The sequence below is a fragment of the Gossypium raimondii genome, chromosome 13, assembly GCF_025698545.1.
Source record: "Gossypium raimondii isolate GPD5lz chromosome 13, ASM2569854v1, whole genome shotgun sequence".
Lineage (NCBI taxonomy): Eukaryota > Viridiplantae > Streptophyta > Magnoliopsida > Malvales > Malvaceae > Gossypium > Gossypium raimondii.
In genome coordinates, this window is record NC_068577.1 from 41891199 (window position 1) to 41916185 (window position 24987).

General features: G+C 31.3%; 1 protein-coding gene across 1 annotated transcript; it reads right to left on the minus strand.

The window, feature by feature from the left end:
• Window positions 1-1976: 1976 nt before the first annotated feature.
• On the minus strand, window positions 1977-6212 carry LOC105783700 (probable galactinol--sucrose galactosyltransferase 1). Its single transcript, XM_012609291.2, has 12 exons — window positions 5718-6212; window positions 5329-5567; window positions 5139-5229; window positions 4694-4742; window positions 4515-4606; window positions 4323-4430; window positions 3684-4229; window positions 3464-3605; window positions 3299-3366; window positions 3079-3213; window positions 2755-2972; window positions 1977-2625 (listed from the first exon to the last, which is right to left on the minus strand). The coding sequence occupies exons 1-12, from the start codon at window positions 5909-5911 to the stop codon at window positions 2258-2260; spliced, it is 2250 nt and encodes a 749-aa protein (XP_012464745.2). The 5' UTR covers window positions 5912-6212; the 3' UTR covers window positions 1977-2257.
• Window positions 6213-24987: the final 18775 nt, after the last annotated feature.

The window sequence follows — 24987 nt, forward strand, 5'->3', positions numbered from 1 at the left end:
TTTAAAATTTTCTTAACAATAATTGTAAAAATAAAATAAAAATCTTAGACTAAAAATTATTAAAATATATAAAAATAATTAAAAAATCATGTTTTTCAAATATAAAAATATTTAAATATGTATAAATCTAAAAATTTCTTAAAATTAAAACTAAAAAATTTTAAACTAACATTTCTTGCAAATTTTAATTATATAAAACATCATAAAATTTTCAAACCAAATTCCATTTATTTTCTACCGTTGATGAATACCTTCAATCACATCAACAACTTTATGTTGTTTTACCTAGAAATTGCTTTGCAAATTTTTTTTTTCTAAAAGCCCTAACAAAATACATATCAATGCAAGATTCAAATTTCACTATTAGACCGATTATTGCTACTCGAGTTATCAAGAAACAAAATCTAGGCTTGCAACACCGCATTCATTCTTGAGAATCGTAAAAACTTCTACCATCAACGACCTATCTACAAGATTTTCTTGATAATTATGAAGAAAAAAAAAGAAAGGAGAAAAAAAAGCAAGAAAGAAAAGGGTAAGAGAGAAGAGAAAAATGTTATATGGTAAGTTTCAATTTTTTGAAATTTGTGATTTTTTCTTTTAATTTATAATACAAAATACCTTGTTTCTTTATTAAACCCATCATTTCTTTTCTGTAACTTCAATTATTATATTAATTGAGATTTTGAGTAACTTTCAGTTTTAAAATTTATAATACAAAGTGTTATTCTTCTTCTCTAAACCCATCATTTTCTCTCTCAAATTTCAAGTTAAGATTTTAATTTCAGTTACAAGTAAAACATATATATTATTTTTAATGATATGGGAAGAGCAGAACTGATCTTGACATGCATGAAAAAAAAGGAAAAAAAGGAAAGAAATATGATAATTAAGAGAGCATAAAACAACAAAGCAAATAAAAAAAGTGAATGGGTATTTATTATTTTTTTTTTGTGAAAGTTCAAAGACTTTGCTTTTTATGAGATTGAATATGGAAAATTTAATTGCAAAATTCTTGGCTTTTCCTTGTTGCAATTGATTTTTTTATTTTATTTTAAAGATTTGTTTTAATTCTTTACAATTATTGTTAATAAAATTTTAAAATATCAAAATGATTTTTAACTATAGCTTAGGGACCAAATTAGCTATTAGTCTAAAGGTGCTACGTTACTTTTTAACAGAAGTTGATAGCTAAAGTTAATAGCTAAGTGACAAAAGTGTAACAATTTGATAACGTTAGTGATTATTATATAACTTTTAAAAGTTAGATAACTGAAATATAATTTTAAACAAAGTTTAGAGATAATTAATATAATTTACTTAAATAAAATTTTATATTATTACTCAAGTATTTTATTAATAGATAAATAAAATTTTTGAACCTGATTCTCAATTTTATTTTTATGTGGATAAGTTTGTTCCAACATAATTTACATATAATTACTTCGGAAAAATTTGAGATTATTCTTTTATATAAAAAAAGTTTACAGGCAAATTTTCGTATTGACAAATGATCTATTTAAAAAGTAAAACATTATTTGATCAAATATGTATATTTATTTTATAACACAAAAATATACATTTATCAACAGTACATAATGGGACCAAATTAAAACTTATCATTGGTACATGACGAAATTCAAAGACACACATAATCATGGAGGGTTTGAACTTAAATACTCAAACATGCATGCCCTACCTCATTGGCAGTTAATTTTTATATTTTAGTATAATTATATAAATATTTTTTTATATCGTTTATGTTTATTTTTGCGGTTCATGTTCGAAATCATGATTATCCTTCTTAATAATATATCTTCAAAATTTAAAACTATATCTCCCCTTGAAAATGCAATATAACTTACCAGTACACTTAATGCTTATTGATTTAATTTTATAAGTTTATTTAATTCCAAGACATTTATGGTGTAAAAAAATAAATAAAAAGTGTTTTATGTATAAGATAAAATTCATGGTTTTTATTTTTTATAAACATTATAATTTTTTTTTCTATTATTGATTGGTGGAAACATTTCATTGATATATCTGGCTCATGGCAAGATCAACCCCACGTCCCTGTTTTCAATAGCCAACACGTTGAATAATGAATAGCCCCATCCCATGCCATGCCTCACAGTTTCCCCAGAAATTCCTAAATACAAACTTCTTTACATTTTCTACCCAGCCACCTAACACAATGCTCTTCGTGAGACCCACATTGCCTTTGTTTTTCGTTTGAAAGGGTTTTTTGTTATCATCACACTTCAATGGCTATGCTCCAAACATACAACTCTTCCTCAGGAACTCTCAATGAAAGTGTCACTAAACCTGACGCATCTTCGTATTCAAAACTCACTTCTTCCGTTTCAACAGTTATTCTCTTCGGTCGAGTTGACGAATAGGCTCCGAACACGCCACACCCTCGGATTTTCATGTCTATGTTTGCATGATGATATCTGAAATCCTTGATGGCTCCCCCTGAATTGAACATCTTTATTAAGCCAATGGGAGCAAATTTACACCCATTGCTTAATATCTTTACAGGTACCACTGTGAAAACTTCATATTGTCGTGCCTTTAAAGTGATCGGCATTGTTGCATCATTTGGAAGGTAAGTCAATTCTCCTGCATTTGGAATCAGTGAAGTTTGTTCAGGGAAACTTAAATATTGTTGCACATATCCATGTCCAACAGATACTTGTATCTTATTAACAATAGGTTAAAAAGAACATAAAATTAACATGATAGACATACCACCAAGATGGGAATATATGATAGAATCTCCATTCCATTCATCACCGGCTACTTTAGGCAAATAATCTACATCTCTAGCCCTCACATATCCTGTAATTGTATCAGGTTGTTTATCATGAATGACATTGGTTTTTCCGACTCTACACCACCCTGCCCCCTGGCAGTTGAATACTCCCATCACTCCAGTGAACTCGTTCAGATTCCAAATCTTTAGAAGGCTGCAGTAGATACCAAGAGCATAATGAGCATAATTCTTAATATGTCAGATACGTACTCAGGACGGAGTAGCATAAGTAAAACTACTTTTCTTTTCTTTTTTCTCACCTTTTCCCATCTCTGGCAGGATCTGAGAACAAGCAATCCCTTGTAGGTCTTCCTGGAAGTTTGGCTCTCAATATGGAACCATCAGGAAGTACAAGTTTCTTGAGTAGGTCAAAGTCATGTTGCCCAGGTTTGTCACTGTAATAATACAACACACAATATGGGAAATCAAGCGTTAAATTTACTACTGTCACAAAGCCCACTAGATGACACTAAATTGTACCTGACATAAATTGCACATCCTCCAACAGCACGGGCTGCTCCATGGTATTCGGCCATCGGATGCAGGCTCTGTTGTCAAATTTATTCATGCGTTAACATTGGACGATTCAATGAAGCATGGATCGAATTTGAATGCTTTAAGAATAGGTAAAACCTGTAAACTTACGTGAAACATGTCCCAATCTGGTTGCATAAATTCCCCAAGGAAAACAGTGTTGTATGCAACTGATGCAATATGAATTGTGTGGGATGCCGGATCTCTAGGCCAGAAATCATCCGATGCCCTAATAACGGCGGTTCGTTTTGCACTGCACAAGCGAGTCATATGTCAGTGTAAGTTCATGGTCACTGATAGCTTTACTAGTACATGACAACTGAAAATTTACCTGTATAAACCATCTGTGTTATGACTCATACAAGAGATTATATCATTGTTAGCAAAGTTCCTAGCAATTGATGCCTCTAAAGCCTGATGATATTTTCTAGCAAGTTTCACTCTTCCACCATTGCCCGCACCGAGAGTTTCAAGGATGTTCTGAACATCAACTTTGACTCCGTCAATACCGGCCGTAGCAAGGTATGCATGAAGTTCATCATAGAAGTTGAAAACCTTTTCAGGATTAACAAGGCGAAGACCATTCTTAGTTATGCTGTCCAAAGCTTGATCAGGCTCATTTGACTCAACTCCAGGAGATGAAATAGGGTAAACCACTTTGGATTCATAGTGTTCCATTTCGGTAACATCAGGTCTAACACCTCCCCAATACCCTGTAATTGCATGCCAGACATAAGCATACTTCAAGGCATGTTTTTGTTTGATTTCGGTGACAATGTGGCAAAGCCCCAAAGCTGGATCCTCTACTCTGTGACCCTCTTTGCCATCTTTCTGAAATTTATGGTTCTCTTTGATATTTGTCAACCTGTTTGCAAAACTGAAACACAAGAAAGCCGAAAACAGCAAGACCTTTTAGCCTATGGAAAGGAAGAATTAGCAAGAATAAGATGAGAATGGTTTAAATCCTTACTTGGCTGCATTATCAGCTCTGAATTCAGTTCCATGTGAATCCATGGCAACAGATTGCCATCCGTCATCAATAATAAGAAACTTTGGATGAATCCCACCTTTCTCCAAGCTGAAAGAGTTAATAGTTAATCTCCTATATCTAATGCTCTAAATGTTGAATCGGATAAATAGCATTGAAATACTTAAAACTCACCTTTCCAATCCTTCCTTTAAACTCTCAGAGGTGACATTGGTGTAGAAAGCATCCCATGTACACCAACCGAACCAGTTCAACATGTCTGGCATCTGAACAACAAAAATGAATGCAATTATAATTCCATGTATTAGGAACAGAAACAACACGATTCTAGCTTCAGCAACAGAATGACTTACCTTCTTCCTCTCACGATGCGAAAACGTCTGCAAATGTTTTTCCACAGACCTGCATATAATTTCCAGTATTACTTGGCTAATAATTCGTCATGTTAGACAATTTGCCCCAAGAAAAGTCATGATAAAACTCTAAAAAGATATGTCGATGAGTTCATCTGCAGTCATGAAGCACTAAAGGACCATGGCTGAAGTAAACTATTTTACTTGGACTCGACTGTGAGTATTAAATACAGATATGCGTATTTTTTAAAAAGTTTTTTCATTTATTTAAAAGTTCTTGGAGAGCTGCATCCGCAGACATCTCCAAATATGTGCAGGACATGGATGTCAAACACGGATGCTTCAAGAAAAATGAAGGACCCGAGCAGCATGGGAAGTAAACACTGCTACTTTCAAGCATCATATGTACAAAGATGGCGTCAATGTAAAATGTTTTAAAACTTACTTCACAGCATTGGTGATGACATCAAATGGATCTGATCCAGCTGCCACAAAAACCAAATGATTCCCTTCAAACTCATCAACAGCTGGATCCCCTGCAATGGCCAATGATCCCTTCAGTTCTAGAAGGACAAACCAAAAATTTTTAAAACAATACCAAATCTGAGTAAATTATCTTGTTTTCCCTCTCATACCACTTTCCAAACAAATCTCCAGCTCATTTCTTTCATTGCCTTGAAGAACAGCCCTGAAATCCCCTTCAAGAATCGGTAAAAACACAACATATACGGCGGAATCGTCTCCATTTCCGGAGCCATCGCGTGCCTCCACAATCAAAAACTGGGTTTCGAAGGGTATATCTTGACCGCATGCTCCCATCCTCTGCGTCATCCACCACATTTTGAATCGGAAAACACACATAAAACGCAGTCCCCTGCAACATAAGACAAATTCAGAATTTTGGCTTTTGATGACAAGAAAATCCTTATGTTGGCATCTTGGAATTGTAAAACGTGAAAAAAACGAATGTTATGCAACATATTCTCGGGAAACAAACAGTGAAGGAAGAAATAAGAATACATACTGAAGTTTGCCAACGGGGAAGACCCTGCGGCAACCCGTCTTATCTGAAACAACACCGATGAAAGCTCCATTAGCCAATGCATCACCATAGGCTGGAAGCACCACGATGTTGTCAGGAACATCGTGAAGAACACAGTTTCCCAACACCATTAACTTCCCATCATCACTCACACAAATCCCAGCCCCAACAGTCATTTTCTTCGTTTAACCAAGGAAAAGTGAAGAAAATATGAAATGGAATAAACAAAGATTGCCTTCCAAAACCCAAGTCCCAGATGCAATGAACTAATTATGGGGAGGGGGCTATTTATAGTCCTGGAAAAAGAAAAAGAGACAGGGAAATGAATTATGTTGGGGTAATCTTTTATACGCATATAAAACTTCTTGAAATTAGCCACTGTGTTTTTTTTTTATTATTATTAAAAAAAAAGTAGTTATATTTAAAGGAGTTGCAGAAAAATGATGAAATAAGGAGGAGAGTGAGAGCGTAAGACAAGGCCATGCGAGGGTACACAGCCTCTTACGTTTCCAATTGGACCAAATATTTATACATTGCATGTGACCCATATTTCACATTTTCTTATACCAGGTTGAAATTTGCAGGAAGAAATCAAGATTTTCCCTTCAACTTGGACAAATGTGCCACGTGGCAGGACCCATGTGGCTACGTATCTCATCTTTTCTTTTCACCTCCCATGAATCCCAATCATTTTTCTCTAAAAAGCATAAATTTTACATCAACGCATTTAAACTAAAGTTTATATAAGAACTAAATAAATTATTAAAAAAATAATTTAATTAGTTCCACTACTCATTCAACTGGTTCGACCATTTTAATTGCCCTAACTGAGCGATTCAATTTATTATTTGTGAGTTTTAAGATGATATTTTATTTTATTTTAAAATTATTTTTAGAGAATGTTTTATTAAAGTTAAAATTACCATTTATATGCTTCATAAATTATTCTATCATGATTATTTAAATTATCAAAACTAAATTATATACGGTCATAAAATAAAATGATTACCATTCAATATTAGATTCATTCAGTTAGTAACTAAAAATTACAACAATAACAACAACAAAAAAAGTTTAATCATGGTTGTCTTATTCATTCAATAAATCAATCAAATGAAATAAAAATATTATTTAACAAAATTTAAGAAATAAACACATAAAATATATATTTAATAATTTAATAACTTACATATAAACTTTTAAATAAGTTTTTAAAATTACTTAGATAGCGAAAGGGACGTAAGGATTGAGAACACGTGTATCCAGCGTGGAATTGCCTCAAAAACAAATATATTATTACATTTGTTTTCTAATATCTACTGTTACAGTTGAAAATGAAAGAAGAAAGGGATATTTGCGTGTGGCCACGTAGATCACATTCAAACACACCTTGGATTCAACTTGGCACTCCTATCCATCCATGAAATGCAACACTCTTTTTTATTGCGTTATTATATGCCTTAAGATAGTTCTATATTTATAATGATGTATTTATTATATTATTAGTTTAGAGTAGACTATTAAAATAGTTATTTTTGTTTATTTTATGTTACATTTTAGTTATTTATGTTTGAAGTGTTACGTTTTAGTGACTTTCGTTATCATGTTGTGACATTTTAGTCACTGAGCTGTTAACAGTGTAACGGTAAGCTAACGCGACACGTTAAATAACCATTTCAAACAAAAATTTTAGATTAATTTATACAATTGATCCCCATAGTTTTTCATTTTGAACAATTTATTTATTTTTCTTTTATGTTCTTTTTAACTTTCCTTTATTTTTTTCCCATTATCTTCTGTTTCAACCTCTGTTTCCTCCTTTCTCCATTTCTTTTAACATAGTTTTTTTCTTTCATTCTACTTCAAGGCCCACTACCAGCATAGATGAAATAATTTGAGTTTTTATTTTGCATGGGCATAGGAGAAATGGCAAGGTCGTCAGATAAATAAGCTGGATCCAAGTGCATTCTGGTTTCAATATGCTCACCAACAAGCTCGGTAGGGCTTGAGAAGCATGTTACAAATAGTGCTCGGTAATGCTAATATTCTCTGCTCTTGTTATACATGAGGCCATTAACAATGGTATGTACCTTCCATGTATAACCTATATCGTAGTGTTGATAGTTGGACCTTGAAATAATCACTTGATTTCCTTTTCTTCCTGTTAGGGGTTAGAAAGCATGGACAGCTTGGCACATAAAAGCATTCAATTGAAACCAATGGCTTTTGCACATAGGTTGATGGGGCTTATAATTGGAATTCTTGGGGAAAATACTAAGGTGACGAATGGGGATATAGTATCAATTTGCATTCTCTTTTAATTCTCCTTTTGATTCCTTAACCTTAAATAAAATTGTGTGTTGGGTATTTCTCAGGATGTATTAGCAGAATGCTTGGTGAGCTGTCATATTTCCATCTTCATATATTTATGTTTGTTAGTAGTGCAATTTTTTAGCCTTGTATGGGGTGCTATTTCACTATTTTTGTTCTAGCAACTATAAGAGCTTATCATGAAATTAGAGCTTGGATTTTCTTGTACATTCTTTTGAGATATATATGTATTTTCTTTTCATTAAGATAGTTGCGCATGCCATAGAGTTGTTGACTGTTAGGAGTGACCATACAAAAATATTTTTACATGAAGAGCGTCAGAGGGAGAAGCAGAAGAGAATGAAAAATAAAGGAAAAGAAAAGCTAAAAGAACATCAAAGAAAAAAATTAAATTGCTCAAAACGAAAAAATATGGGGACCAATTATAGAAATTAACCTAAAATTTTTGTTTGAAATGATGATTTAACGTGCCACGTCAGTTTACCGTTGCACCGTTACCGATAATTAATGACTCAGCGACTAAAATATTACAACGCGATAACGTAAGTGGCTAAAACGTAATATTTCAAACATAAGTGACTAAATATAATCTAAAATAAACAAAAGTGACTATTTTAGTAGTTTACCCTTTTTTTTTTATGTTATGCAGGTTTATAGCTTTTAATTTGTTGTTTGTGGCAAATGGTCGCCCACTCGACCACAACACAATTATTAGCATATCAACAAATTTTTGTATAATTAATGTTCATACACCACTAACTAATATAATTATTTTTCATGAAATGAATGATAAGTTATGGAGATATAATTTCTCCTTGAAAGAATTTATTTATTTTACTTCTCACTCTCTCTTCATCAATAAAAGAAATATGTCTCATCAAAATTTTATTAAAAAATTTATATTGTGAGATAAAATCCAATAAAAATAGATAATTTCTCACTGTAAGTTATTTTGTTAAAACTTTTATCAAAAAAATTCAATGGGACTAAACATTGACTAAAAGAAACTAGTATCATGTTTTGAACTCTCCTTAATAATAATGTCATTTAAGAGTTCATGCATTCCAATTTTGTGTACTAACTTTTCAAATGTTACAATTGATAATACCTTAGTGATTAGATCTAAAACAAATTTGTCAAACTTTAATATCATCTTTCTTATCAAGACCATAAGTGTAGAATGACTTTACTAAAATATGTTTCTTTTAGTCTTCTATGATGTATCTTCTCTTTAATTAAGCTATACACGTTGCATTATATTCATATAAGATAGTTTATGTATTTTCCTATAGCAGCAAATTATATATCTTTTAGACATGTTGGATCAATATCCTTAGCCTAACACTCCCAGCTTGCTTCGTGAATTGCAATTATTTCTACATTATTTGAAGAGGTATCAATTAATGTTTGTTTTTGTTGAATGACATGATATGGTTGTACCCCACATATTGTTAAAAATCAATTTAGAAAACATGGTAAAGTGGCACAACGAAATTTAATTTTTTTTCTAATGTGGACCTTTATTATGATATGTAAAGCTATAAATTTGATCAAATAAAATACATGTGTGTCGCAGCTTCAAGGAGATGCTCAAAATGCAAAGGTCCTCTAAGAAAGTCCTCAAGCTTTTCAACCAACCTAAAACAAAATTTGATGTCTTCAAACTTTTAACTAATTGATCTTCTTCACTATTCTCGAATTCACCGTTACTTGGAGAGTGACCTCCAATCCAAAAGAAAACTAAATAATGGAAAAATCCAAGCCACCTCCTTAAGGGAGTTTGCACAAACCTTTATAAAGAAACCAAACTCGCTAAAAAATTCACTGGACCTTAGATTATAATTGTTATATAGATGAAATTATAATTCCTCTTTAATCTAGAACTGTTGCTCCAGAAAAATAAAATTTATTTGAGTAAAAGAAAATTACTCAAATAAATTTTAACTAAATTTCGATAGAGTTTTCCCTCAATATTTGAATGTATAGAGTGGTCAGCCAAGATGTATATTTATAGAGGAAAAATAGAAAATAGTCTTGTTTTAATTTAGAGTATTGAAACAATCAAAACGAATGAGTTTTAATCTTACAAGGACTCAAGGGGGTGCCTGGTAACTTGTTTGGGGTTTAAGTAACCTCGTGGACAATCACAAAGTGGGTAGCTTCACTTGCTTGGTTGGCAAGCAATTGACCTATATGTTTTGGGCTACCACAACCATTTATAATTTGGACAATATGTTGTTTGTGAGAATGTACATTTGTTTACAAGCCTGCAAGCTGACTTCAAAGCTAGTTGTAAACCTATTAATATCAATGATTATATAATCGTAGATCATGACATCACACTTATTTTTATCATGTTTAAAAAACAATATGATCATATTATGTGTTTGTAATCACATCATATATTATATAATCACTTAATTAATTTCACTTCATATATGATCAACTTAATCACGTCGGATATTATGTGCTTGTAATCAACTTAATCAAAGTTTATATAATCACATAATGAACTTATATACAATGGCGAGATCATGGGACTAAGTTTCGGGGGCCTAATTAAAATTTTTAAAAATTTTAGATTTTAAATGAGAAATTAAAAAAATAATTAAGGGGTTGATCTGTTGTAATTTGATATGGCAAATTAATCTTTCCCGTTATACTTACAGAGTTTGTTTTCGAGCAAATTAGTATATTTTTGTAGTTTTTCGTAGTTTTTAGAATTTTTATTTAATAAGTGTGAATGTCTTTTTTTACTTATTTTGAGACCCAAATTGGCCAATTGTGCCTGTGGGAGCCCTAACATATGATTAAGTGTTGTAGGGATGTGTTGGAGGCCAAAATCGAGCGAGAACATCCCCAAAAGAGAAGGTATCGTCATATCCTACCTTTAGAATCACGATACCCCTAACAGGCCCCAAAGATGAAGACCACCCACAATGGTATCGTGATATCCACTTTGGGTATCACGATACTCACCTGCTCAAGGAGCAACCCAAGTCAAGTTTGTTAACGGTATCGCGATATCTTATCATAAGGTATCGCGATACCAACATCGTGAGAGGACAAAAAATAACACCAAGGGTAGTTTTTGTCCAACCGAAGCACCAATCATTGAAGGCCCGTTCAAGGGCATTTTGGGCACAAAGAGGGTCAAAAAATTTTTGTTTGATGAATTGTTTGCATGATAGTTGTTCTAGCCATTCACTAAGCTTGTTAAGCTCACCCACTCCCTTCTTTAACCATTACAGATTAGTTGTGTGATGGTATGAGCGTGATGATGATCGTGGAAGGACACAGGAACAGAATCCTCGTAGTAAATCTAAAGGTAGATCGAAGTCTTCAAACAGAGGTAAAACTTGTAACTTTTGCAAGAAGAAATGGTACATTAAATCTGAGTGCTATAAGCTACAGAATAAGATCAAAAGGGAGGCTGCGAATCAAAATGGAAAACAACTAGAAAATTCTGGTAAAGATGATGTTGTAGAAGATTACAGCGATGGTGAACTTCTAGTCACTTCTATCAACAATTCCAAAGCGAGCGAGGAGTGGATCCTTGATTCGGGTTGCACCTTCCACATGAGTCCCAATTGGGATTGGTTTACAACTTACGAAACAGTGTCTGAAGGTATTGTGTTGATGGGAAATAATGCTTCATGTAGAATTACAGGTGTTGGAACAATTAGAGTTAAAATGTTTGATGGAGTTGTCAGAACACTCAGTGACGTACGACATGTTCCAGAATTAAAGAGAAATTTAATTTCATTGAGTACTCTTGATTCAAAAGGGTACAAATACACAGCTGAAAGTGGGGTTTTGAAAATTTCCAAAGGTTCCCTCATTGTGATGAAAGGGTAGAGAAAGACTGCCAAGTTATATGTTTTGTAGGGTTCTACTGTTACTGGTGATGTAGCTGTGTCATCCTCTTCCTTGTCAGATGATGATATTACTAAACTTTGGCATATGCGCCTAGGGCATATGAGTGAGAATGGCATGGCAGAATTAAGCAAAAGAGGACTTCTTGATGGGCAAGGAATTTGCAAACTGAAGTTCTGTGAGCACTGCATTTTTGGGAAGCAAAAGAGAGTTCGATTAACCAGAGGAATCCATGACACGAAGGGAACATTGGAGTATATTCATTCTGATCTCTGGGGGCCATCCAGAGTGCCTTCGAGAGGTGGAGCTAATTATATGCTAACTTTTATTGATGATTTTTCCAGAAAAGTGTGGGCGTTTTTCCTGAAGCAGAAAAGCGATGTGTTTTTCACATTTAAGTCTTGGAAAACCATGATTGAAAAACAGACGAGAAAGCAAATAAAATACCTCCGCACAAATAATGGCTTAGAGTTCTGTTCTGATGAGTTTAATAAATTGTGCAAGTCAAAAGGGATCGTGAGACACTTGACAGTTCGTCATACTCTACAGCAAAACGGTGCTGCAGAACGAATGAACAGAACGATCATGGAGAAGGTTCAATGTATGTTATCGAATGCCAACTTACCAAAGTCATTTTGGGCCAAAGCAGCCTCTACTGCATGTTTTTTGATCAACCGATCTCCATTTGTTGCCATTGAGAAAAACACTCCACAAGAGGTATGGTCTGGTAATCCTGCTGACTATTCTGATTTAAAGATTTTTGGTTGTCCTGCGTATGCTCATGTTAATAATGGAAAATTGGAACCAAGATCTATTAAATATGTTTGTCTTGGTTATAAAGCTGGTGTAAAAGGGTATAAGTTATGGTGTCTTGAAAATAGAACAGTTGTGATTAGCAGAGATGTTGTTTTTGATGAAACTGCTATGCTACCTAACTTATCTCTTAAAGACTCTTCCAATAAAGAAAATCAAAAGCAGGTGGAGCATCAGATTAATCTAGAATCTACAACAGAATCGACTACTAAAGCCAGTACAAAAATTCAAAATAGAGTTGCTTCTTCACCACAATACTCTATTGCCAAAAATAGAACTAGAAGAGAAATTAAACCTCCAAAGAAGTATGCAGAGGCTGATCTAGTTGCTTATGCTTTAAATGTGGTTGAAGATATAGATGCAAACCAAGAGCCATCTAATTATTCTGAGGCGGTTAGTTGTGAAGACTCAGAAAAATAGATGTTTGCTATGCAAGAGGAGATGAAATCACTACACAAAAATAAAACATGGGATCTTGTGAAACTTTCTAAAGGTAAAAAGGTTGTTCGTTGTAAATGGGTGTTTAAGAAGAAAGAAGGGACTCCAAGAGTTGAAGAACCCAGATATAAAGTAAGGCTTGTTGCAAAGGGTTACAGTCAAATTCTAAGAGTAGACTTCACAGATGTGTTCTCTCCAGTTGTGAAGCATAGTTCAATTCGAGCTTTGCTTGGTATTGTGACCATGCATGATTTGGAGCTTGAGCAGTTAGATGTAAAAAATGCATTTCTGCATGGAGAACTTGAGGAGGATATTTACATGCAACAACCAGAGGGTTTTACAGTCTCAGAAAAAGAGGACTATGTTTGTTTGCTGAAAAAGTCCCTTTACGGTTTGAAACAATCACCAAGACAGTGGTATAAGAGGTTTGATTCCTTTATGACTTCTCATGATTTTAAAAGAAGTAGCTTTGACAGTTGTGCTTACTTTAAGAAAAACAGTGATGGTTCTTTTGTGTATCTACTCCTTTATGTTGATGACATGTTGATAGCAGCGAAAGATAAAGGAGAGATAAAAAAGGTCAAAGCCCAACTAAATGAAGAATTTGAGATGAAAGACTTGGGACCAGCAAAGAAGATACTTGGTATGGAGATTCTTAGAGATAGAAAAACAAGTAAATTGTACCTAAGTCAAAATGGGTACATTGAGAAAGTTCTTTGCAGATTCAATATGCAGAATGCTAAGCCTGTTAGTACTCCTTTAGCAGCCCATTTCAGACTTTTATCGGCTTTGTCTCCACAATCAGATGATGAGATTGAGTACATGTCACATGTTCCATACTCTAGTGCAGTGGGATCTCTCATGTATGCCATGGTTTGTTCACGTCCAGATTTATCATATACAGTTAGTGCAGTTAGTAGATACATGGCCAATTCTAGTAAAGAGCATTGGAAAACAGTTCAGCGGGTTTTAAGATACTTACGAGGTACTACCGATGTTTGCTTACAGTTTGGAAGAACTAGAGATGGAGTTATTGGGTATGTTGATGTTGATTTTGCTGGGGACCTCGATAGAAGAAGATCTCTCACCGGCTATGTCTTTACAATCAGAGGTTGTGCAATCAGTTGGAAAGCCACTTTGCAAACTACAGTCGTTTTGTCTACCACTGAAGCTGAGTACATGGCGATTACTGAGGCTTGTAAAGAAGCTATATGGTTGAAGAGACTTTTTAGTGAACTCAATGAAGACCTTCAAATCAATACAGTATTTTGTGACAGTCAGAGTGCCATCTTCCTTACAAAAGATCAAATGTTTCATGAGAGAACAAAACACATTGATGTTCGGTATCATTTTGTCCGTGATATTATTGCTCGTGGTGATATTGTTGTGAGCAAAATTAGTACTCATGAAAATCCTGCAGATATGATGACTAAGTCACTTCCTATAACCAAGTTTGAGTATTGCTTAGACTTGGTTGGTGTTCATTGTTGCAAATAAACCCTTAAGGGGTTTTATGGAAGAGGTGGAGAAACTTGTTCGTTGAGAGTTCGCGATGAAGAACTTGTTCATTAAGAATTCGTGTCAAGGTGGAGATTGTTAGAATTAAGTGACCCAAATCCTTATTTAAATAAATATCGTGGTAAAATAAAATAAAAGTAAAATCCTATAGAATTATACTTCTTTTATTTTATTTTAGAATAAGGTTTCTAAACCTTATTAAACTCCATCTATTTGATATTATTTGAATAAGGAGTTTCACTCCTATTAGAATAAGGTTTACAAGCCTATAAATAGGCATAGTCTACTCCTCTTGTAATTAAGTTTTCGACATAGTGAATTTTCTTTTCCTCTGCCCGTGGTTTTTTCTCGAAAGGCTTTCCACGTAAAATTTGTGTGTTCTTTATTTTTCTATTTCTATTTTTCTTTGCGATATATTGTCATTACCGACATTATATTTTTCTCAATTTTAAATCAAGAGTTATTATTCCATAAAAAATATATTTAGTAGGACAATTTTTTGAAATGTAATATTCTTTATTTATTAAACCAACAACCTAATTATCAATCCAATCTTTTAAAAAATACAAAGAAAACATGCATGGAGTAGGTTTTGTTTCATGGGATTAGTTGATTAGATGGTATGGGTCTGTATGGAGACACTTGGTTCAGCCCCCCCTCCCCCTAAATATCTAACTGTGTTGTTGTCCAATTAGTTTTATCCCCCAAACCCCCCATCCATTTGCTCATTATGCAGCTGTCAGGTTTTTTTGGTTGTTTATGGTTAAGTTGCAGCTGTCTTCTTCAATCTTATATAGATTCTTAGCAATAACATATGTTGAAAGGATATTAAAGCAGTAATGATTGGGTTTAAAGATGATTGTTTTTGGACAGTCGAGATTCGGTTTATGTTTTACTTTGTCACCGCAAGAGACACTCTCTAATCAATTAATTGATTTCAACTCAAAGTGACTACCTTTGGATGACAAACAGCTCATAGGGAATCTCAATTATCCGTATTAAGAAGAATCATAATTAAAGCTCGTAGTGGAGTTCGATAATCATATCTACTCGTAACACCATCCCAACCATCGATAAATTATAAAAATAACCATTTATGTATACTTTAAATTATTATGATCTAAATTATTGGTGTTTTCTCTCTATCCTATTACTGAAAATCAATTTCTTTTGAACTGACATATCAACACGGTTTTCGTTTTTCTCTTAAAAAATGCCTGTAATCGAAAAAACAAACTTGATTATAATATCGTATAGCTGGGGACAATCACCACTAATCCGTTTAAGTGGATGACTTCTCCTATTCTTTTTTTCATCACAAGCTTCTAAGTCAATTTTAGTGGCCCTTGTTTGGCAAATTCATGAACCCAGGTGTGGGTTGATGCTTAAGTTAAATAAAATTAATTTTATAATAATGTATCAACTATTAACCTCTAAATTAAATTAGTGTCCATATATCACATCATATTTTTAGAAAATTCTTAGTTAATATCATGACCGTATGGCACCTACTCTTCAAAACCCTTATCACCTCACTAAAGGCATCTTAAGGCCATGTTTGGTACGTGTAGGGATATAGTGGTTAATGTGTTAAATAATAATTAAAATTTGAAAATGATGGAAAAAATATAGAGATTATTAAAGATATTTCATGTTCTTTCTTAGATTTTATTAAATTTTAATTTGGGTAAAGTACAAAATCTCATTTATTCTATTTTGATCACTCAATTATTAAATTTTTTATTTAATCACTAAATTTTTGAAACTAAATATTTTAATCATGAGTGACGATGTCGGCTTTTTTTATTGGTCTAATAACAAATTTAACCTCTAATGTTTATAAGTTTTATCAATTCGATTCTAAATATAAAAATTCAACAAACTTAGCTCTAAATATTTACAAAATTTGTCATTTTAATTCAAATTCTAAATATTCAATAAATTTAGCCCTTAACATTTACAGAATGACATTTTATTTTTAAAATATTGAAGGCTTTGAAGCTGTTCTAATTCAAAAATGAAAACTTATTTTCCATGACAAATTAAGATTAAGGACAAAAGACCAAAACATCATGAAAAACAAAGGTTACAAACATTTCATTTGTTTTTACTCAAATACAGAAACATGAGGAATTTAAAAGCTTCAAGCTTTCTCAAATACCTGTGTAAGCATACATACATATATATGCAAACCAATTACTCAGACTTGGTATTAACACCAGCAACAGTGGAGACCAATGAACCTACACCACAAACATTGCAACCCATTTTCACCCCAGGTTTCTCCCCATGAGTTGCTAATGATCTAGTATGGTTCATCCTTCAACCGGATGGGGTGCATAGCCCACTGAACCATACCCCACCAACAATACGCCGTGGTGGAGGCGTTTGGAGCAAATGTATGGGCAAGAAACTCCCCTATTGTATTTAATTTAACTCTCAAAATTTATAAAATTTTTAAAAAATAAAAAAAAATTATCATTTTGTAAGTGTTGAGTACTAAATTTATTGAATTTTTTTGAATTTAAACTAAAATGACAAACTTTGTAAATATTGAGGGCTAAATTTGTTAAATTTATATGTTTAGAATCAAATTGATAGAATGTGTAAATATTATAGGGCTAAATTTGTTATTAAATCAATAAAACAATACCCATGTCAGCTTTCCGTCTCTCATAACGGCGATTAACTAAAATATTTAATTTTAAAAATATAATAATTAAATTGAAAAATTAATAGTTAAATGATCAAAATAGAATGAAATTAATAATTTAATGATATTTTAGACTTTACCCTTTTATTTTTATATAAATCACCTTAATTATATCATAAAAATGTAAAATCAGGCAAAGATAAGTGGTATTATAAGATTTTATTAGTGATTATCTTCTTAACCCATTTTGAATTATAAAGTTAGGAAGGTAATGTGAACAAAAATGAAAGAAAGATTAAAAAGATTGAACCAGCATGAGACAAGAAGCAAGAACCAATACTTCGTATTTAAAAATAAACTATTACCGGTAATTGCTTTTTACCACTCAATTATAAAAAGCTATAAATTAGTATTTTAATTATTCGATTTTTTTAATTTTCTATTGTTAAATGGCTAACGGAAATATAGCGTAACAACTTTTGAAATAAGTATAGTAACAAATTTAGCCTCAACATTTACACATTACGTCAATTTAGTCTTAATTTTTAAAAGTTTAGCTCTCCATGTTTACCCATTACCTAATTTTATCCTATTTTACACTAAAATATAATTCAATACACAATATGTAAATTAGAAATAAAAAATACATTTTTTTAAAAATTATGTTTATTATTAAACTAGACAATATTCAAGTACATTGTTTTCCTTATACTTCATATGACTAAAAACTTTATTACTACAAAAAAATAGACTAAGAAATTGATATCTCTCAATGATAATTAATTCATTTTCTGTTAGCTTAAGTTGACTGCCATTGATGAAGCAAATCGAAGCTCAAAAAACATTTTAAGCAATTAGACTTACAATTGGGTTGAATTAATGAAGCGTTTATTTTTATTTTCAAGCAATTGAATTGGCTATTTTCCAAAATTTGGGTTGTTTTATTTCTTCTTATTGTTCATTTTTCCATTGAATCAAATGCAAGGATAATGTCAAAAAGGGCCACGAAGAAAAGTAAAACCGCAAAATGATTAAATTATACAATGTGTAAACGTTAAAGGTTCAATATTTTAGAATCGAGACTAAATTAGCAAAATGTATAAATTTTGAGGGTTAAAGTTGTTATTATATGATAAGTACATAAATCTCAATTTATTTGTGATATTTCTCACTCTTGAATTATGTTATTTAAATTATTAATTGCATTATTTAGATTTATATTTTATCTATTATTGATTTAGGGAATAATTGGAGAGAGAAAAAGCTTAAAGTTTATTTTTTTGGCAAGTTTTTACAGATTGGACTTTCAACACAATATTGTTTCAGTATTTTGTCATAACTTGAGCTACATAACTCTATTTTAAGCCCATAATATATTGATTCGAAAGGAATTGAAAGATTATTTGAAGTTCTAACTCAAGCCCAAAAAATATCAGGATGTGTCTAAAATTAGCTTAGAAGTTTGATGTGAAAGTTGTCAAGAAATATAAAAAATTCTGCTTTATTTAATTAAGGGATGTTTTGTAATTTCTCCATTATGTGAATTTTGTCCTATAAAACGACATTCAAAGGTTAATACCTTGTAACGACCCAATTGTTACGGGTGTCAGAAAGTACATTTTTGAGACTCTGTTATCGTAAGTCAAACTTATAAATATTTATTAAAAGTATTAACGGAGTTAGTTGTGTAGTTAATTAGGTTTTGGATAGGTGAATTTGCATGAATTAAGAGTAATTAGGTATAAGGACTAAATTGCATAAAGGATAAAAGTTGAATTATAGATTAAAGAAAAATATTAAAAGGACTAAAGAAACAATTAAACCTTATTTCAACAAGTGGATGGTATTAGTAATTAAAAATATGTTTACTTAATATTTAAGTATATATATTATATTATTATAATAACAATAAGTAAATGAATAAAAAAAAGAGAGAGAGAAAGAAAGCCAAGAAGGCTAAACGAAATAGAAAGAAAAGAAAAAGGGAAAAGAAAGAAAGGAGAAAGACAAGGCTAGGGTTTCAAAGTTTTCAAGTTCAATTGGTTAGTTAATTTAGTCCATTTTTCTTGTAATTTTTATGTTTTGAGAAGCTTGGTGTTAAGTACTACCCGAATTATGTCGAAATTTTAGCAATTATTGAGTTTTTAAATGTTGTTAATGTTGAATAATTTTAGTATTAGGGATTAAATTGATAGATTTAAAAGTTAGAAATAAAAAGGATTGAATTGCGAATAAATTGTAAATTTTGAGTAATAGGGATTAAATTGTGAAAATTTCAAAATTTAGGATTTAAGTGAAAATAGGGAGTTAAATTTAGTTTAAAGTGAAATTTGTATGAAAATATATGATTAATTGTAAAGAAATAAAGTTAGTCTCGGTTTAGGGACTAAATTGAAAATTAGGCAAAAATTGAGCAAAATTGAAATATGCAATATGAAATTGAATTGTGTTGTATTGATGAATTTTAATTGTTTTAATTCAGTAGCTAACGTCGTACCAAAATCCTCAACTAAAAAGGGGAAAGATAAAGTCGACGGGAAATAGCTCGGAATTTCTAGCTTGTATTTCTATAATTCGAATCTAGTTATTAATTGTTGAATTTTGATTTAATGCTTATGGTAAGTAGTTGAGGTGAGTATTTGACATTTTGATATTGAATTGATTTTAAATTGATGGGAATTGATTGAATTGGTATATATATTATGAATGTATCGATTATTTGAATTGAATTGAATTCATATGTATATGTGATTATATGAAAAATTGATACTGAACATTGGTTGTCTTTTAAATGCAAAATTAAACCCTATTAACTGTATTCGGCTGAGTCGGATATAGATGGCATGCCATAGGATTGGAAGAGTTCAGGGATTTCTTCGACTTCGAGTCGATGAGGCACTGGGTGCCAATTTACTTCGGTTTAACAGATGAGACACTGGGTGTCAATTTACTACTTCAGATTTATTTGATGAGACATTAGGTGTCAATTTACTACTTCGAATTATCCGATGAGGCACTGAGTGCCAAACTGGTGTGTTGGTTGGATCCGTGTATCCGTCCAAGTCCAAGTCATATTAATAGGGGTAAACATATAATTAAAGTTTTATAATTGATATTGAAATGATATGGTATGAGAAATGGAATTGAGATAGTGAACTGAAAATAAAATGTGAAACATGTTGTAAATTCATGGAATATACGAGTTATATACTCATGAATTGAATGTGGAATGGATAGTGCCATTGTTTAAATGATATGTGAACAAATTATGGAAAGCTATTACATATATAGCAAGTGATGAAAATTGAGTATGGTATATAATGATGTATTCATGAATTGAGTAATTCATGGCTAATGTCATTATATGAAGAAATGTGTGCCAAAACCATTTTTTATTTTGAGAAAAAAAAAACAAATTAGTTGTCGACTTTAAAAAAAAAATTGGGAGTCACCACCAATCTTTTATTGAGGTGTGATTGGATCACCTAAAAAATAGCTTTGATCTACGAGTTTTAGAAAAATGGATCTGGGAGTCGGTTACATACGAGGAAGGATTAGCACCCTCGTAACGCCCAAAATTGGTACCTAGTTAATTAATTAGTGTCTTAATGTCGAAAATTTAAAAATATGGTCCTTAATAAAAACTTAAAAAACGTTACTTATTAAGACTCTTATCATTTCGGAGAAAGAAAATGTCACACCCAATGCGTTAGGGCACGACATTCTAATTCCTCAAAAATGAATTAGTCCAAAATACTCGTGTAATAAAATTTAAAAGAATATTCATTTGTTTAAGATTTATAAAGAAATCGTGGCCCAATACGTTAGGGCACAATTTCTCAAAATCCTAAACTTGGAATATTTCCTTTGTTATTATTTTTTAAAAAAAATCTTTGTCTCGAGAAATCAATACGTCACATCCAATACGTTAGGATACAACATATTAAATTCCCGACAACAAGCTTTTCATTTTATTTTTTGATTAATGAGCAATTCTCGATTATTGGATTTAATGAAGAAAATTGGAACCTAATACGTTAGAGCTCAATTTCCTTGAAAATCCTAAATACGAGTATTATCTCAATTTTGAAAATTTTAAAATCGAGTAAAAAATATGTAATGCTACATTAAGTGTAAAATACAATAATAAATACAACAATGGCATAGAAATAAATGAAATTAATGTACATAAAAAGAACGACATGTAAAGTATCAAATGAACAAAAGATAAATGAAAACATAAATCAATAAGCAAATGAAGGAAATAAACAAAAAATATAAAGAGAAAAAAGGTACAAAATATATACATGAAATTATAAAGAATAAAAGACATACACATGGGTTTACATATAAAATTTTGGACTATAGAATTCATAACAAAATATATATAATGCATTTACGAAAATAAAGAAAAATATATAAATATACATATATAAATTATAACATGTGTTGAAAATATAAGTTTGTATTTAAGCAAATAAAAACATAGACATGTGTGTATATATATATAAAATATTGATTAGAAAATATATAAATACATACATGTACATATATACAAAAGTAAAAAAAAATTGAAACTAAATATAAAAGTATATATATGTATATAAAAGTTAAGAAGTAAAATAAAACAAAAACATATGTATAAAATATATATAAATACGTATACTATATATAAAACAATATATATTACATAAAAACGATGCATGCGCATGAAAATAAAAATAAATAATAATGATACAAGATTAATGATGCCACATAATAGTATTAATAATATTAAAATAATTAATTTAATAATAATAAAACTAAAATAACAAGTAGAGGATTAAATAGCATCAATAATCAAAGACCAATGAATTTAAAACAAAGAGTCTAAAATAAAAAATATATAAGGCCAAATAAAATGTAAACAAATTTGAAAGTAATGAATTTGAAAATGAATAATAAGGAAAAAGAGATTTGAAATCAACAATATACAAATCAATAAATAAATTATACACAAATCAACAAAATAAGAACGCAAGAGAGAGAGAAATTTGAGTAAATACTCTTAAGAATTATTATTACTCCCCACTTCCGTCCTTTACAATGAAGGGAGAGGCCTCTATTTATAGTTGAGCCTCCCCAAATCCAACGGTACAAATCAATTACATCAACGGCTAAGATTAAAGGGTATCTACAAATTAAATCTTTAAGATTACAAAATCATATCTTCTAAGATTGCATATCATATCTAAGATTGCATATATCAAATCTAAGATTGCATATCATATCTAAGATTACATATCCTTGAAGATTATGTTTCCATAAGCTTGTAGATGGACCTTCAACCTTTTCAAGTAATGGGTCATTCCGATCGGGCCAAATGATATAATTTTGTATTGAACTTAGACTTTGTTTTATTATTTTGGGTTTATTATTTTTTTGTGAGCCCGGACTAAAATTGGGTATTACAATGTGGTTTTAAATATTCAATTGTGCCTATAATTATTATGTGCATATTATATTATTTTGTCTTTAAATATTCGAGTTATAGAAATACCACTGAGTTTTACTCAGCGTACGGTTTTGTTTTCCGTGAGCAGGTTAGATACTTAACTTTTATCACCAATTTAGCATCCAACAACGATCCCAATCTCAAACGTGGTGATGTTTGTCCTTTTGTGTTAACATGTACCTAGGGTGTCTAAATGTTAGTTATTTTGTGGATGAAATGTATATGAGGTTATAAGCATAATGTTGGCTTAGTATATATATAACACGTGCTTGTGTTTGAAGCCATAGTATAGTATGGTAAATGGAATAAAAGCCTGGTATGTGCTTGTAAATTTAAGTTAATGTTTTAAGTATATATATGAGATAGGCCAAATTGATGAATTTTGGCATGTTTATAATTTGAATTTGAATGATGTTTTAATAATATAAATTGATGATATAAATGTGGTACCAATGAGGGTACATTGGTTAGGCACCTAGGATGATGATTTTGACATGATTTGAATGTGTTTGATTGTGTTTTGAACTGGTTAAACGAATGGTTTTTGAATTACTTAGTGTCCAAACTTGCAGGGTGATACGAGCCAAGGAGGTGACACTCAAAGGGTTGTCTTTCCTAGTGGTCCAATCACTCGAAGCAAGGCACGACAATTAAAATAAAAAATGAATGCTTTTGTCCAAGACTTTGTTGCGACAAATTTTATTCATCATGTTCGTGACATTGATAAATACGAGAATGCAATTCACTGGACCAATCTTGGAATAGTTAAAGCCCATAAATTGGTGGATTAATTTTTTATGTATCTTATTATTATTTACTTAATTCTCATTGGTTGGGACACATAATTTATGAGTTAAGTAATTTTATTGGTTAGGTTATTATTTATTTATTTTCTTAGATAATTTTAAAGAGTTTTATTAGGATTCAATTACTCTTTAAAGAGTTTTTATTAGGATTCAATTACTCTTGAAAGAGTTTTATTAGGATTCAATTACTCTTGTAATTTGCCTATAAATAGGCTTGTTTTCTACACATTGAAGGAGGGATAAAAAAGAAGAGTATTTATTTTCTTTCAAATTTGTGTGAGGCAAATTTTTTAGAGTAGAGTGATTCTTCCTTGCTATTTAGTTTGGAGTTTGTTACTTTCGAGGGTATTTTGAGTTGCAAATATTCAAATTTCTTTCCGCTCATCGGTGTTTCTAGAGGTTCTTCTTCTAGGGTTTCGTGAGGAGCCGCTCAATCATTGGCGTTTTGGTTACAAGTTAACCAAGGGTTCCATAGGGCAAATCTATCCTTTTATTTATTTATTTATTTATTTATTATTTAACTAATTTTATTTATTCTCGTTTTATTTCTAATTTGTGTTTCTCTTGTGTCTAGATCCGGTTTCGCATCAATTGGTATCGATTCAGCCATTCGGTGTTATTTTGAAGCTAAAATCAAATCCAAACGAGTCAAAATACCTAAAACACTTTTCATCGGTTTCTTGATTCTCTTTTTGTGAAGTTTGTGTTTATTCTCCTCTTATTCTTTAAAAAACAAAAAAGCAAAAAGCGCAAAAAAGAGTAAAAGCGCAAAAAAAGCAAAAAGCAAAAAGCGCAAAAAAAAAGTTGCCCACCTTTCATACGTAGGTTTCTTCTTTTCCTATTATTGTTATTATTTTTATTTTATTTTTCCCAAAATTGATTTTTTCCTTCTTTCTTGACTCAAGTATAATTAAAGCTTCAATTTTGAAAATCTTAAGACACCAAACGCTTCCGATTTTTGTTTTCCTTTAAATTGGGTAGAGTTTTCTTAAGTTTTCTTCTTATTAAAGCTTTTCTTTGACTCTAGAGTTAGGGATCGTTGTGGTCTACGTTTTTTGTTTCTCTTACGTTTTCTAACACTTTGTTTCTTCTTGTGTTAGCAGATATTAAAGGCACGCACAATTCCTTCATCCGTAGCCTCCATTACAAATTGCTTCGTCAAGTTTATTGGCCTCTTAAAGCAATTAGGATCTTCATTGTTTCTTTGAAGTTTGCACCTCCATTATTTGATCTTGATTATTAACCCTCTCCAAACATATTTACAAGTTTTGAATCATTCAGAGAGTTATTCTTTTGAGAGCTAACGAGTGAGATTATTATTAT

Coding starts and splice junctions, on each gene's coding strand:
- LOC105783700 (XM_012609291.2), bottom strand. CDS start 5,911: ATGACTGTTGGGGCTGGGATTTGTGTGAGTGATGATGGGAAGTTAATG. Junction 3,606..3,683: donor AACACAGATGGTTTATACAG/GTAAATTTTCAG, acceptor TCGCTTGTGCAG/TGCAAAACGAACCGCCGTTA. Junction 2,626..2,754: donor CATATATTCCCATCTTGGTG/GTATGTCTATCA, acceptor TTCCAAATGCAG/GAGAATTGACTTACCTTCCA.